Raw genomic sequence first — 14,370 nt, forward strand, 5'->3', positions numbered from 1 at the left:
CCACAATTTAATTGATTTGATTTAAATCCTTTGAAGAAGAAGAGGATAACGAATAATGAGGCAAACAGGATTGTAATGCAAATGAAAGAGATGAAAGATGGCTTCAGGGAGACAGCTCTTGAAGGTCAGAGTCTAACGCAAAGCTGCTTCTGGTCACTCATTCAAACATTAATGAGGCTGTGTTCCTCCCGAAGCCTTTGATGGATGGAGAGATGGCTCAGGAGGCATTTGCTGTGCTAATGTCTAGCCATTATTATCCCTGCTCCAAGCAGATCACCCCCTTGCCGTGGTGGGGAGAATTTTACCTGGCAAGTTGTAGGGACTGAGGTTTTTGCTGCCCATATTACAGCGGGTAAGCAGACTTCTTAATCGGGTTTCTCCAGATACTCTGGTGGAGACTCTAACTTCCGAATTAATTAACTTCACTATCAAAAGCTGAGTCATTTGTCACAATGGTTTTGTCATTAGCTCCCATAATTAAGGAAAGTGTCACAAAACCAAATGTTTCACTTACAGAAGCCAGAACAACTGAAGCTCAGAAGCGTTTCTGAAATGCTGGGAATGGGCACGTCAATGCTGACCACCGAACCGGAGGGGGGCTCGACTGGACCCACCGAGACCCCTGGGGCTGCTGGAGACCATCGCAGCCCCGCTCACCGCCCTGCCCTGCCTGGCCACTGCGCCAGCCCCGCAGCCAGGGGACAGGGTGACGGTGGAGCCAGGAGCAGGAGCAGCAGAGAGGGGCTCACAGGTCCAAGGGGAGATGGGTCTGGGGGCATGAGGGCAGCCCGGGGCCAGCACAGAGCAGTGGGATGCTGACACCTCTGTGCGCACCAGCTCCTGATACAACCCCAGTAAAACAGGGGCTGTCTGGGAGGGCTCTGCTGGCCCCATGTGCCAGCAAGACTTCTGGTTATCAGGAACAGGGGGGACCTGCTGGCTTCCCTATCAGCTCCCTCGTGCCCCTGTTTAGGTACGCTCCCTCCCTCTGCAGCTCAGACCTCAGGTGCAGTCCTGTGCCTGCAGCCAAGTGCAAAGTGCCTGCAGAGAGTCAGGGCACATCCTGCCCACCTCCCCGAGCCCACTGCATGGTGACTGGGAACAAGCGTCCATGGCACCTTCTTCACCAAAAAGCTGAACATTTCAGCATTTGCTCAGTGGGGCCCCTTGGGTGGCTGCCCCAGAGGCAGCTGCCCATCCGTGGGGTCCTGTGGTGTCCCTGCTGGCCCTCCCCACACCCACCAGCATCCTGCAGGCAGAGGAAGCCAAGCTCTCACAGTTTCTTTAAAATTATATATTTTATTATTTTTTTTTTCATACATGCAGCAAATAGAATTAAGAGTATATGCCCATCTAAAAGGAGGTCTTTATGAGAATCCTTTGACAAACACACAGCAGGTAGTCTAGGATGTAGAAAAGTCATCAAATACTTGCAGGTGAAATCAAATTCACAAACACAAACTGTTCAACAATAAACATTTTTTTTTTCTTTTTTCTTTTTTCCTTGTTTTAATTGCCAGTTTGAACGTGATCAGAAAAAAACAGCTTGGATGACACTTCCATGCATGGAGCAAGATGCTTGTTGCTTCTTTTGCTGTTGCAGGCTCAGTGGCTCACCTGTGACTGCGAAAGCAGAGAAGCTGCAGCACTTGTTCGTGTGGGTGAGCTGCACGCTCCAGATGTAAGCCCTACCAGTTGAACAGCTACATCCTTGTGCTCCGTGCTAGAAGTCACCATTTCTAGTTCCTGGGACTAAATGACCAGAGCTGCCCAGAACCTGCTCTCACCATCCCATCTCCAAGACCACCCATGGGGGTCTGCCACCACGCAAACTTGTGTTTATTTGTTACATGAATTGGAAGGGTCAGTAACTCCTTTGGTGATGGCTCTCTATCTAGAGATGACTGCTCTGATGTCTGGCCAGAGGGGACTGCAGCAGTGGCAGCAGAGCCTCCGTGCCCCATGGAAATGGCATCCCAGTGGTGCAGCCACCAAGCAGTGGGTGGCCGGGGAGATGCTGCGCTGCCAGCCCTGGCCCAGACACGCACTGAGCTCACACAGGCTGTGCAGTGCCTGCCTCGGGACGGCTGGCATCGCCTCCAGCCCTGTGCAGCTGCCCAGCAGCCCTCAGAGCAGATCAGGCTTTGCAGCCGACCCCGGTCTGCCTGCGGTCTCCCAGCCCCCCAGAGCCTGCTGCAGAGACCACCAGCACCAGGCAGTTTCTGGCCAAGCCCCAGCCCTGCTTTTCCCCCATCCCCACTGCCCTGCTCTGCTCCTGTCACTCCCACTGTCCCCCAGGGCCACGCAAGCACCCAGCAGCCTCCCTGGGATGGATTCATCCCTGCACCACGCTGAGACCTCCCGAGGCGCCTGCTCCCCACTTACCTGCAGTGTCCAGGCGTGACCAGCCTTGGCAGAGGCCGAGACCTTCTGTCCTTGTCCCCGGCTGGCACGGGGTGGCCACGAGCACCTCGTGCCTCCTCTGGTTTCCTCCTCCTGCACTTGGGCCAGGAGGTGCGGAGCTCAGGATCCCACCACCAGACCCCCACCAGCCCCACTGCAGCCCTGTGGGGGTACCACAAGGGCCACCGGGTACCACAAGCCGCGGGCTTTCTCTCTTGCTTGTAGCTGCAGGCTGAGATGCCTCCTCTGTCCCCATGAGCACCCTTCTCCTGGCCCACCAGTGGCACAGGCACTCTGTCCCCTTGTCCCCCCGCTGCTGCAGCGCTGTCACACAGCTGGGGTGCACTGCAGCTGCCTGCCAGCACTGCCCAGGATCATCTTACTGGGCTTCAGCCACGCGTCAGAGCCCCCAGTGACTAACAGAGCCTCCTGAGCCGCTCAGATCTGAGCATCTTCCTGAAGCACTGCTTTCCTCATCCAACAGTAAAGATTAAATCATCAAATTACGGCAAACAGTGAGTCAACCACTGTCACTCTGCCCTTCCTTGGAGGAGTCAGTACAAATCCCAGCATCTGTGCAGGGCCAGGCACATTCCATTTTACATTTCTGCACAGAAGAAACAGGTAATCTGGAAATAAACCTCAAAGCAAGAGCTTTGAAACTAGCAGAATGGGAAATATCAGCAATGCTCACATCCTGCAGACTTCCCTGGGCTTTGTACCTTGCCTTTGCTAAGCTCTCCCTGGAGCACAGGCTGTTCTGTGAGGATCCCGAAGATGCGCACAGACCCAACACGTGCTGCCGCTGAGCCACCCGTGGGCACAGCCCTGCAGCCAAGCAAAGCCTGCTCCATGTGGAAGTGTCACTCCAACACACACACGAGTCCCAGACAAAAAAGACGCAACTCCCCCCACAGCAGTGCCCGTGGATCGACCCCGTACAGCCGCGGGTGCCCTCCTGGCCCCAGGAGCATCGCGGTACCACCGTAACCCACGGGCGGCCGGACCGCGGGAGCGTCTTCGGGTCTGAAGATACAGAAATTAAAAACATTCACCATTTAAGTAATACTAATTCTGCAGCAACAGATTTGAAAGTTACAGTAACATACATGCTCTGAACATCAACTGTGGTCTGCAGAAGATGGCGAGACGTCTTCTGAGACGTGTGCTGGGGTTATGGGAACTCTCATCAGGAACTAACTCCGACTTGCCCGGTCTTAGTCCGATGCAAAGTTGCCCACAAGCCCCCTTGTCCATCTGGCACAATTTGCAGTTTTTCTTTGTTTTGTTTTGTTTCCTCAAGCCCAGCTCAGTACCCGAGACCATGGCTACTGCTCACGTACCCCGACACGCACAAGGCAGGGCCGGCCTTCGGTTTGGTCACGGGACGAGGAGCCCTGCTCGCGGCACCGAGCCAGCAGCTGCGGCACCAGCGCTAGCTTCCAGCAGTCCTTTCACTTAATGAGGCATTGAAAACAGAATTTCAAAAGGTAGAGCCTGATGTTTATAAAAGATCTACAAACCAGAATTTCCTTGGTAGGATTCCTCATGATTCAGAAAATTCCACCCTCATTTTTTTCCCCGTACTCATGAAGTGATGTGTATTTACATTAGAATTGGTCGTATTTCAAAAAACGTACGTGCTTTCTTTGCAAACCCACCGAACTCGTGTGTGCCAGGGGAGGAATGGCAGCAGTGTCACGGGAGCACACGCTCAGCCCTCGCCCTGCTGCGGGCAGCAGCCACCACCCAGCCCCGCGGCCCCGCGCACGGCGAGCTCCGCTGCCAAAGCATCGGCTGCGTTTTCCCCTTGGGAGTCAGGGGTTCTGAAACGATGCAGAAGGTCCTGGATTACTGAATAAAATCCCCAGGAATTTTGGCTGAAATCAGGAAAACCAAGATGCCTGTAAAATTCATGATTTTGAGCCTTTAAGATAATAGCAGAGGGTATAAAGTATAAAAGCTACCTTTATAAATAGCCCTCAGTACAGCCCTTCTGTAGCGGGCGTATTTTCAGTTGGTAAATTGTAAACCGAGAATATAAATGTGTTTTGTTTTGGTAGAATATTAATATCCTTTACAGAGCTGTTAAATTTCGACAGTGTCTGTGAAAAAACAGGAGAAAGATTTATGGGAGTGCTGACATAGTATATCAAAACTGCAAACTGTTCCAGATGTTAAAAAAAAAAAATCCCACCTTTCACTTAGAAAAAGATTTGCTCTGATTTACAAGAACCGGAATGAAATTCATTTTGTAGTCTTAATGCCTGAGTAATAGGAAGGGATGTGGTGAAACGCACACGCTTACAGCAGGCTAAGGAGGAAGACAGCTTCGGGGAGCCGGTGTGACTGTATGTACAAGGCATTTAAAAATATAAGTATGTCTACAAGCAGACTTTTCCACACTGATCAAATGTATCCATGTCTCGAACAAAAGGCTCTTCTAAGACACGTTCACAGTCATTGCAAGCTTCAGCACAACGGTTTAAAATATCAACCATGCTTAGCATTCAACGGAAACAATTTGTGAATACCTAGGTTCACCAGAATTTCAGCATCTGATTTCAAAAATTACAAAGACTGTAGCAATTTGGTATATTTCTGTTTAAAAACTCTATTAGTCACCACCAACTACAGTTCCTAGAAGTATTACTGCTTGTTAACTCAAAACCCCGCACATTTCCTGCTAGGGAACCCAAGCTAGCAAGTGTCACACACATACAGAGGCCTCCTAAAACAAGCGGTCGTCGTGTTTTGATGAGGGTATGTATGTATGCACTGCTGATCCCGGAAGACTAGTGTCGGTATTTACAAGGCGAGCTGAAGTTTCGGGCTGCGGGAGCAGGGAGGGCAGCGTCTGCACCGCGACTACACGTTAATGACAAATTCCGGGTTAGTGTAGGAGAATCCAGCAAACTCGTTCTGGTCCAAGTTCATGATGAAGAGTTTGTCGGTGGGCGTCAGCTCCACAGGCTGCCTGGTGAACTCTTTGTCGAAGTTGGAAGTGTCTCGTTTGTCTTTCTGTCAAACGGAAAGCACAGAGTTAAACTGGGAAACATGGGGTGCAGGAACGGGGCAGCGCTGGGCTCCGCTGCACGACTGGGAGCAGATGGGAGCAGAGACTGAGGTCCCCTGCACGTGGCCGCAGCCCCCGTGCAACAAAACAACCGGCACCATGGGTGAGGGCAGCATAGTGGCTGTCCAGCTCGCCCCTGACACACAACCAGAGGGTGGAGGGCAGGAGGGAGCACCTGAGGCTCTGAGAGAGAACAGCGGCAGCTCCCGGCATGCACACCCAGCACTGCACTCACACGCGCAAGGAGGAGCCTGGAGGAAGCAACACGCCTCGAGATGGAAATGAATGTTCAGTACAATTTCAAAATTCGCACAAAATGATCAGCTGTAAGAGCTCCTTTCACTTTAAGTTTGATTTTTTATTTTTTTTTAAGATTATGTCATGATATGGTATTGATCGACGCAGTGTTTTACTGATTTAATTTAAGGTGAGGATGTGATTTGCTCCAGGGTTGTAGATATAAAATACACAGCAGTTCAAAACCTCAAAGAATGAAAATTCCACAAATGCAACCTTCTATCATTTTAATTTCATAAAAGGAACAACTTTGCAACTACAACCAAGCTGAAAAAAAAAAAAAAAGAAAAAAAGAAAAAACAAGTCATTGTCTCAATTAGCACCAATAACCTACTATTAGCACGTCGGTCAGTCCCTCTGCCTAGTGAAGGTGTGTTCTGGCTGCAGGATGTTTCCGAGCCTGGGCTGAAGGGGAAACCAAAACGCTGAAGATCCCATATAAGCACCCAGGATCCTTCATCCGTAAGGGCAGCACAGGGAGGGAGGATGCTCCTTGCAGAGCAGCAGCAGCCAGCAGCGTAACACGGGGCTGTGAAACCACTGCTGCTCCGAGCTGCTGTTAGAGCAAGCAGGGACAAAGGGCTTTCCAGCAGTGCCTCTACATAGCAGCTTGAATGGGGAGGAAACCTCCCCTGTGCTTCTAATTACTTGCTGCAGTGCCCAGCCTCTCCCAGGCACCTGCACTGGCCCCAAGGGCACGCCTGCACCACGATTGTGGCTTGCTTTTGGCTGAAGGCTGGGCTACAGCAAAGGCTGGGCTGATGCAGAGAGGAGCAGGAGCCCTGCGTGGAGCCCCAGGGCTGGGATGCTTTGGGAGCCCCACAGTCAGCGCCCCCTGCTCCAGCAGCTGCTGGGCTGGACAAGTGGCCCTGCAGGTTACAAATTCGGTGTCTTGTAGGAACCTGCAGAACGTTTTTTTTTTGATGAAACACCCAGCAGGCAATATGCTGCCCCTCAACTGCAGCTCCTCTTGTCCTGAACCATGCCATGGGCTGCAGATGCCTGCTGGTGGTGGGGCAGAGATGCCAACACCTCTGAGCCCCGAACAGGAGCACGGCCAGAATGCAGCAAACAGCCCGGCCCCCTGCCCTCCACCCAGCCCCAGCTCCTGACGGCGCTGCACAGGAGCACCGCATCACAAATGTGTTCTTCACCACAGCTGCACTGACCCTCTGGAGATGAGCCCCAACTCGAGTGGAGGCTCAGGACCACCACATCCTCGTGGGGCGCTGCTCCCGATGGGAATTATTGCTTTGAGGCAGCTCCAGCCTTGTGAAGAAGACAAGAGGGCAGACAGAGCCAAGGATGGCCAAGAGGAGACAAAGCCGGAAGAAAAACAGGGACGGAGCTCAAGGAGCAAGGAAGGAGCTGGAGAAAAGCCAGGAGGTGGATGCACAGCCAAGTGAGCAAAGCCTTGAACCCTGCCTGCCCTGCTGGCTCCGGCAGTCCCAGCCTGCTCACCCCATGGGGGCTGGGGCTGCAGCTTTGCAGACAAGACAGCTCGGGGCTGGCACAGCCCTGCACTCACCTCCCAGACACCAAGAAGGAAGAAGGGGAGGATCTGGGGACACAGAACAGGAGTGGGGAAGGGGAGGCTTCAGATGCAGAGCTCTGCCAGACAAAGCAGGAAGCAGCAGAAATGTAAGTGTAGGGCAGACCCCAGCACGTGCAGAAGGAAGGAGGTGGTGCTGGCACCGGGCTCCTGCCGTGTTCTCAGGATGCTGAGCTGTCAAACGGTTCCTGAGGGCCACGTCAACTCGAACAAACAAGCACCCAGACGATGCTGTCCTACCGAGCCAGGAGCTTCCCCCAGCAGGAACACTGTGAAGGGAACAAAATGGGCACATCTGGCACCTGTGCATCTTGCCACGGCGGTCCCCAGCCCTTCGGAGCAGTCTGTGCTGGTGGTGCCAGGGGCTGCTTCTCTGCTCAGCCTGGGAGCCCTCGGGGTGAGCGAAACCTGTGGCTTGTTGGATGCAGAGAGCCCCAGAACTGTTGGCGCTGTGCTGGGAAGGGGCTCGGGGCTGCCAGCTGCCCCTGCACAGCCTCCTCCTGCAGCTTCTGCCTCTCGCTCCTCCAGGGCCTTGGCAGGAAAACGCATAAACAGGAGAGCTCAGCTGTGAGCGCAGCAAAGCAGGTTCTGCTGATTTCTTACCTTGAGTTTCGTCTGAAATTGCTGGCAATTTGGCCTCTGTCAAAGATGACGAATAGCTTGTAAGCAGGTAGGGAATGGCTACACAGATCTGGTAAACAGAGAGAGGAGAAGGATGGGGAAATTCAAGGCTGAAAACACCTCCGGTGAAGGACTCAGGGGCTCCAGGAGGTGTGGGGCAGGACAGAGCGGAGCAGGGCACAGCAGTGCAGGGGCACCGTGTGGCAGCAGCACCAGGGCTCCTGCAGGGCACACCTGCGACCTGGCTGGGGCTGGTGGGGCAGTGCCTGTCCCCATCCTGAGCCTCGACCCCTGCGGCCTCTGAGCCCCTTCCCACAGGCCAGGCACAGCCAGGACCAGCTCCTGCTGCTGCGAGCGCTGCTGCCATCCGGTGCTGCTCAGAAAAATCCTGCAGAGCTCACAACTGCGGTAATTCAGCACAAGTGGGTTTCCAAAGACAGAAAGGAAATTCTGCATGTGTTCAGGAGAAGGGAAGCTAGCAGGAACCTGTAATCCCTCTTTAGCTGAAACTGCCAATTGCTTTTAACAACTGCTCCTTTGAGAGCGAGCAGGCAGGGCGATGAGTCACCGACACACGGCATGCTGCCTCACCGAGATAGTTGCGACTGCAGCTTCCAGAAATCCTAAGTGCACGCTGCGATTGTCTCCATTCAAGGCATTTAAAGAGATACCCAAACGGCAGCACCCACAGGAGGGCCGTCCAATGTCCAAGTCGTCCTTCCTCCGAGGGACAGTGGAAAGAAGAAAAGCCTCTCCCTGTGCACGTGCGGCTGCTCAGCAGGCTCACCGCTGGCTGATGCTGGCTGCTGCTGACGATGCGCGGCCTCTCTGCTTGGAAGATGCTCCCAGGACGTTGTGCTGGGGGGCAGATGGAGCAGGGAGGTGCAGGGCAGCGTTGTGCCGGGTGCTCCTGCCTGCTCTGCTCACCGGACACCGTGGAGCCAGCATGGTCCCAGCTCAGCAGCTGGCAGCCCACAGCGTGGCGCTCCCGGCATCCCTGCGCCCAGGCCTGTAGAATTTCATTACTTCCAAACAAATGCAGGTTTCTTTCACATTATTTCGCATTTTTTTTATTTTATCATCAGTACTGGGAAAAAAAAATAAATTGGCACGTTACAACTGAAAGCAGACCGATACAAAGTGAGAGCCCACGAACATCTGCAGAACAGTATAAAAGGAAGCTGTACGCTTGGTACTGTTCCTAGAGAAATGCATCCTTCCTGAAACTCTTCTCTGATGCCAGAAACAAAACTTAGGCAATTTAAATATCTAGCGGCATTTTTTTAAAGTAGGAGTATTAGTTGAAACAGATTTCTTTACAAGCTTCATATCAGAATTCACAATACTGTTCAATGTTAAATAGCATCTCATTTTGTTAATACCATTTTTGACACATTTAAAGCGCAGGTAACAAACTCAATCAATTGCTTTGGCATTTGAAAGAAAAAAAAAAAGAAAATGTTTTGGTATGAGAACCAATGTTGTGTGATATTTACTAGGGTGACCATGGATTTGAAAGCATCTACAGCAGCTCTTTCATGTTTCCTGTTTACAACTGGATATGTTTCTTTTGATGATAAAAATGCTACTTAGAAACTGCATGATCAGGAGAAATCTGTGTAAACAGCAGACCTGGCTTCCCTAGTAATTTATCGCTGCTACTGAAGACCCAACGAGGAGAGCGGTGCCTGCCCACACACGTGCTGGGGGGCAGGAGGTTCCGTGGTGGGTTAAGCCAACACGTGGTGGAGCTACCAGAGAACCAAGGATCTGCAGCATCTCAGCTCTCCCGACCAACCCTCCACTCTTACGAGGAGCTTACAGGCTTAGCTGGCAGCACCTGCACTGCAGGATGCGTGCCTGCACCTGGGGAAAGGCTTGGTAAAAAACCACTTACTTGCCCCTAAGGCTAAGAAAGCGACAGATTAAAATTTCATGATTATATTAAAAGAGTTAAAAAGGGGAAGAGAGGGAATCAAAGCACATGGTTAAGAGATTCCTCCTCATTGTCATGGCCGACACCTGTCCATTTTACCTGTTAGCCAATACACTATTTTCATTTTTTACAAACAAAATTTCATAAAAACATTGTTTTTACTTACTGCACATCACCTACCCTTCTGGCATGCCCCAAATCATGTGAAGACACTTCTGGCTTTGAAATATGGTCACTCTAGTAGTATTACTAAAGAAAAACCATGAATGCAGCTTTTGCAATGGAATATGTCACCACAACAGCGGTTGGGACCGGATGATAAAGATGCAGGAATGAGATCTGCACAGCTACTTAGCTCTTGGCTTCAGGTTTAAAAAACTCAGAGTTAACAAAGGAAAATCCTTCGAATTCTGACTGGTCAATGTTCCTGATGACTTCCTGGTCAGGAGGTGTTAACACGGGTGGATGGCGAGTGAAAAACCGGTCGAAGTTTTCAGCATTGCGTCCACACTATGAGAGGGGAAGAAAAGAACGTATGGTGGGTGGAGAAACAAAGCAAACACAAACGGGATGCGGTGTGCAGCAACCCCTCCCAGTCACACCTCACAGAGTGGGTTATTTCAACGCAGCAAATGGCAGAAAAGAAAAAGGTGCAAAACACTCATGGGTTTTGTTAGTCGTCAGGTGATGGTATCTCATGGAGTAGCCAGAGACCGACACAAATCTGCTGGGTGTGCCATGGTAAGTAATTGCAAGGGAGGAATGAGATGGGAGTGCAATTACTTGCTGCCTTTCTCCTGTCTGCATGCAGTCCCCTACCTTGTCCCACACTGCCGTGCACACGCAGTTTCTCCTCTGAAAGTGCCCTGCAGTTTTAGGTTGTAGCCAGACACGTGCCTGCGCTTGATCACTCCTGTCCTGGGAACTGCAAGATCACTCCTCCTGTCCTGGGAACTGCAAGTTTTCATCATGCCCGGGCTGCTTAGAGGACTCTCCCTGCTCCTGCTCAAGGAGAGGGCCTCTCACCTTCTGCAGAGCTCTTTCTGGGTAAACCACTGCAGGCTGGAAGCTCGATGCAGGCAGCTGTGCTGCTGGAAATTTCCAGGCCTGCTCTGTCCCTCCCCGATGTGCCTGCTGGACACTCGTCCATGACCACAGCCCCATCCCTGCTGCTCCCAGGCTGCTGCCGGGCACGGAGGGCTGGACAGTGCTGGCCAGGGCCAGGCAGGGACCGGGGCAGGGGCAGGCAGAGCCTGGTCACTGCAGCAGGAGCTGGGGCACTGGGATGCTCAGGCCGGCAGCTTTGTGCACGTGGCAGCCGTGCAGCTCTCCGTACAGAGCATCCCGAGAGCTCTCTACAGCACCTGCACAAGGCTGCCTGTCTTTAAACACCCTTCTTGCAGCCATTTCTCTCTTGCCCTTGAAGGCAGCTATTAACACTGCTTGAGGCAGGGTAGGAGGCCAGGAGGGCTGGCGAGCTCCCTCCCAGCATCACCGGGTGACAGAAGAGCCCCAGAGCACCGGAGCCTGGGTGGCATGGCCCGGCTGGCTCAGCAAAACCACCTCAGAGAGCCGGAGCCCCTGGAGCCAGGCAGCATCGCCCTCGGCTGCCTTGGAGCTGGTGCCCAGGCAGCAGCCGAGGACCTGGCGGCTGCGCCTCCGTCTGCAGCGGACCGGGGAGGTCAGGAGCAGGGCGACGTGCCAGGCGTTTTATTTAATTTTCTTAGCAATCAAAACAAGGGTCCTGTAACTTCCTGCGCTGCAAGTGATCATTTAATATAATAATAATAGCAATAGCTAAAAACAGGTGGATGCTGGGTTACTGCAGCAGCCACAGATTGCGCTCAATTACCACCTATCACATGCATGTCACATCCCGTTCAAACTGCAGCTAATGACTCCGCTCTAAGGGCTGGTGAACTCCCCCCCTTTTGGAGCCGTCACACAAACGGTGCTCTCCTGGCCCTGCCTCCCTCCTGCAGGAGGGATGCAGAAGCCAGCAGCGCTCAGCCCGTCACTTCTCCCCGTCCACTTCCCTGCGGAGAACACATGCCTAAAGTGCTGGGACAATTCCTCCTGGTATTTAACTTTCATTTGCTGAGGAAGCAGATTTACATTTTTAATAAACATCAGACTAAATGTAATAAAATATTAAAGCAAATACATGTAAACTCCAACATTTCCCAGTGCCTTACTCTGCCAGAGAGGACGTTTCAGGGAAGGCAAGAGGAACATCCATCAGCCGCCACTGCTGTGCTCTTTTGGCAGCTCTTACCACATTCTTACAGCAACAAGTGCAACACTTATTATTCCCTCGTCTCCGAAAAAAGTTCAACAGGTAATGTTTGAGTCCATTTAACTCCAGCTACAGCCCTGCTGAATACCTGCATGTCCAGCCCCTGAGCCCACCCCTCCCCAGTACCGTATCCTCCTAATTCACATGTCCATGTCCACAGCACATTTCTGGCCTGCCTTTGTCAAGCTGCTGCTCCCCAGCGCATCTCCTGCCATGGCCCTGAGCTGGACACGGCTTCTAACTCAGCACTCAGAGACCTTGGAAGCACCTTTCCTCTCCTACCCCTCTACCGTGCTGTTGTGGCCATGTAACTGCAGCACTTGGGGTAAACACAGCTTCTTTTTCCAGGATTTTGATACAAAAATGAATTGGTGCTGCCCAGGGGAAGAGTTAGGCAAAAAGAAACCCAAAAAATCTGAACAAAACACTCATAACTGAACAGGCAAACACAGTGCAAGCCAGTTTACTGGATCTGTAGTAAAATGAGGGCTTCCCAAAGGAGCCTGAGCAGCCTTTTCACGCAGCCTCTGAAGAAGCCTTTCATCAGTGCTGCGGTTATGTGGGACACCCTGACACAGCTGGCCCATGCCTGGCACAATGCTGCCCACATGGTGCCCTCCAGGAGCCACCTTTTGCAAGCCCCTGACTTAAAGCACAGAGACCCAAGTGGAAAACGACCTCTCTAAAGACAGGGTAAGAGTCCATGTACCAGAAAACACAGAGCCTGGGACAAAAAGCAACAGCAGAAAGCCAGGAAGGGGATGGATAATGAAGACACAAAGCACAAGTGAAGCAAGCGGACTGGCAGGCCCGGCTGGGTAGCTGCTCTTGTCCCACCTTACCGAGCCCTGCTAGGTGCACAGACCCTTCCCCTGGCAATTCTCCCCATCTTCTCTCTGAATTTCATCCCCAGGAGGAACAGGTGGACACAAACTAGCGGGGATGTGCCTGTGAAGCAGCAGCACTGACCTCTGGTTATCCTCCCAGCCATACCAGTGTCCCCACCTGCAGCCCGTGTCCAGTCCCAGCCCCTGTCCCTGCCGAGGCTGGGGACAGTCACAGCTCCCCGTAAGGCACACGTGTGGCTGCACTGACAGCCCCGAGAGCCTCGCCTGCAGAAGCTCTGCCGGGCATTGCTGAGGCAGTGCACCTCATTTCTGGGTGGTTCAAATGCCCAAAGCAACCCCTCTCTAATGCAGGGCAGCAGCAAAGTTCACAGATACCCAGAAACTATTGCAAGGTGGGCTCCTGAGAAGCTGGCAATTCCCACCATAAGGAACTGGAACAATGCCCATCACAGCTCCAGTTTCTTAGGGAAGAGCTGGTAGACTGCAGACCACGCAATCAAGCACAGCTTTAGATTCTTGCAAAATTCATGTTTTAGGTGTTTGACAAGTCAGCATCAGCCCGACGCCTTCCTGAAAGCCATCACATTAACATCAAAATAGAAAATAAATTCCCAAAATTGAAGTTGCCGGCTCCACAAAGGCTGGAAGCTAACATCATGAAACAAAGAGACACGGGCTTTGCGAGGCCACATTGTCACCAGACTTCCCCCTCAGCACTGAGATAAAACACACTATGGGCAAGATTACTGAGAAAGTCTGCAGTGCTTAAGGTTATCAGTGCGGTAACACGCGACATAGCAGGGTTTACCTGGTAATAAGCAGCTCACCTGCAGATTCTATCAACATCCAATATACACTGAAAGCTTTACAGTGCTTTGAAAATATAGCTGTCATTGCCTATTAGCTTCACGAGATCTTGGTGGAGACATGCGAGGCAGCTCATGTGAAATGTCTGACAGCACTAGCCTCCTTTTTGCTACGGAGAAATGTGCTGTCTTAAAAAAATCAACAAAAGCAACTCCATCAGAAAGATTTAAAAACTAATCCTTGTGAAGTGCTGCCAGTTATTGGGATAGAAGGTACAAATATACTTTGAATATGCATATTGGCAAATGATTATTCTCACCATAATGCAATAAGGCAAGAATATGTGGATGGAAAATTTTAGAACTTGCACCTATCCATAATGTTTTGTGTCCAGCTTTGTGAAGTTTGGCTTTATTCCTGCAGACCTGTTCTGATGTATAACACCGCCTGGCCAACAACACAAATAGCTCCCAAAGAGGAGGGCGTGCTTTCTCATGGATAAAATAAATACTTCAAGGCTGGAAATTATCTTTG

General features: G+C 51.8%; 1 protein-coding gene across 2 annotated transcripts in view; it reads right to left on the bottom strand.

Moving 5' to 3' along the window:
• Positions 1-3,558: 3,558 nt before the first annotated feature.
• Positions 3,559-14,370, bottom strand: part of PRKCB (protein kinase C beta) — a 114,160-nt gene continuing 103,348 nt past the window's right edge. The window contains exon 17 of one of the 2 annotated variants that reach the window (XM_032197900.1): positions 3,559-5,424. In XM_032197900.1, the coding sequence (XP_032053791.1) occupies positions 5,272-5,424 (153 nt within the window). In that variant the 3' untranslated portion in view covers positions 3,559-5,271. Of the gene's footprint in view, positions 5,425-9,012; positions 10,396-14,370 lie in introns of those variants that run through there. The other variant, XM_032197899.1, reaches the window with a different exon arrangement.

Source organism: Aythya fuligula, chromosome 15 (assembly GCF_009819795.1).
Source record: "Aythya fuligula isolate bAytFul2 chromosome 15, bAytFul2.pri, whole genome shotgun sequence".
NCBI classification, from domain to species: Eukaryota; Metazoa; Chordata; class Aves; order Anseriformes; family Anatidae; genus Aythya; species Aythya fuligula.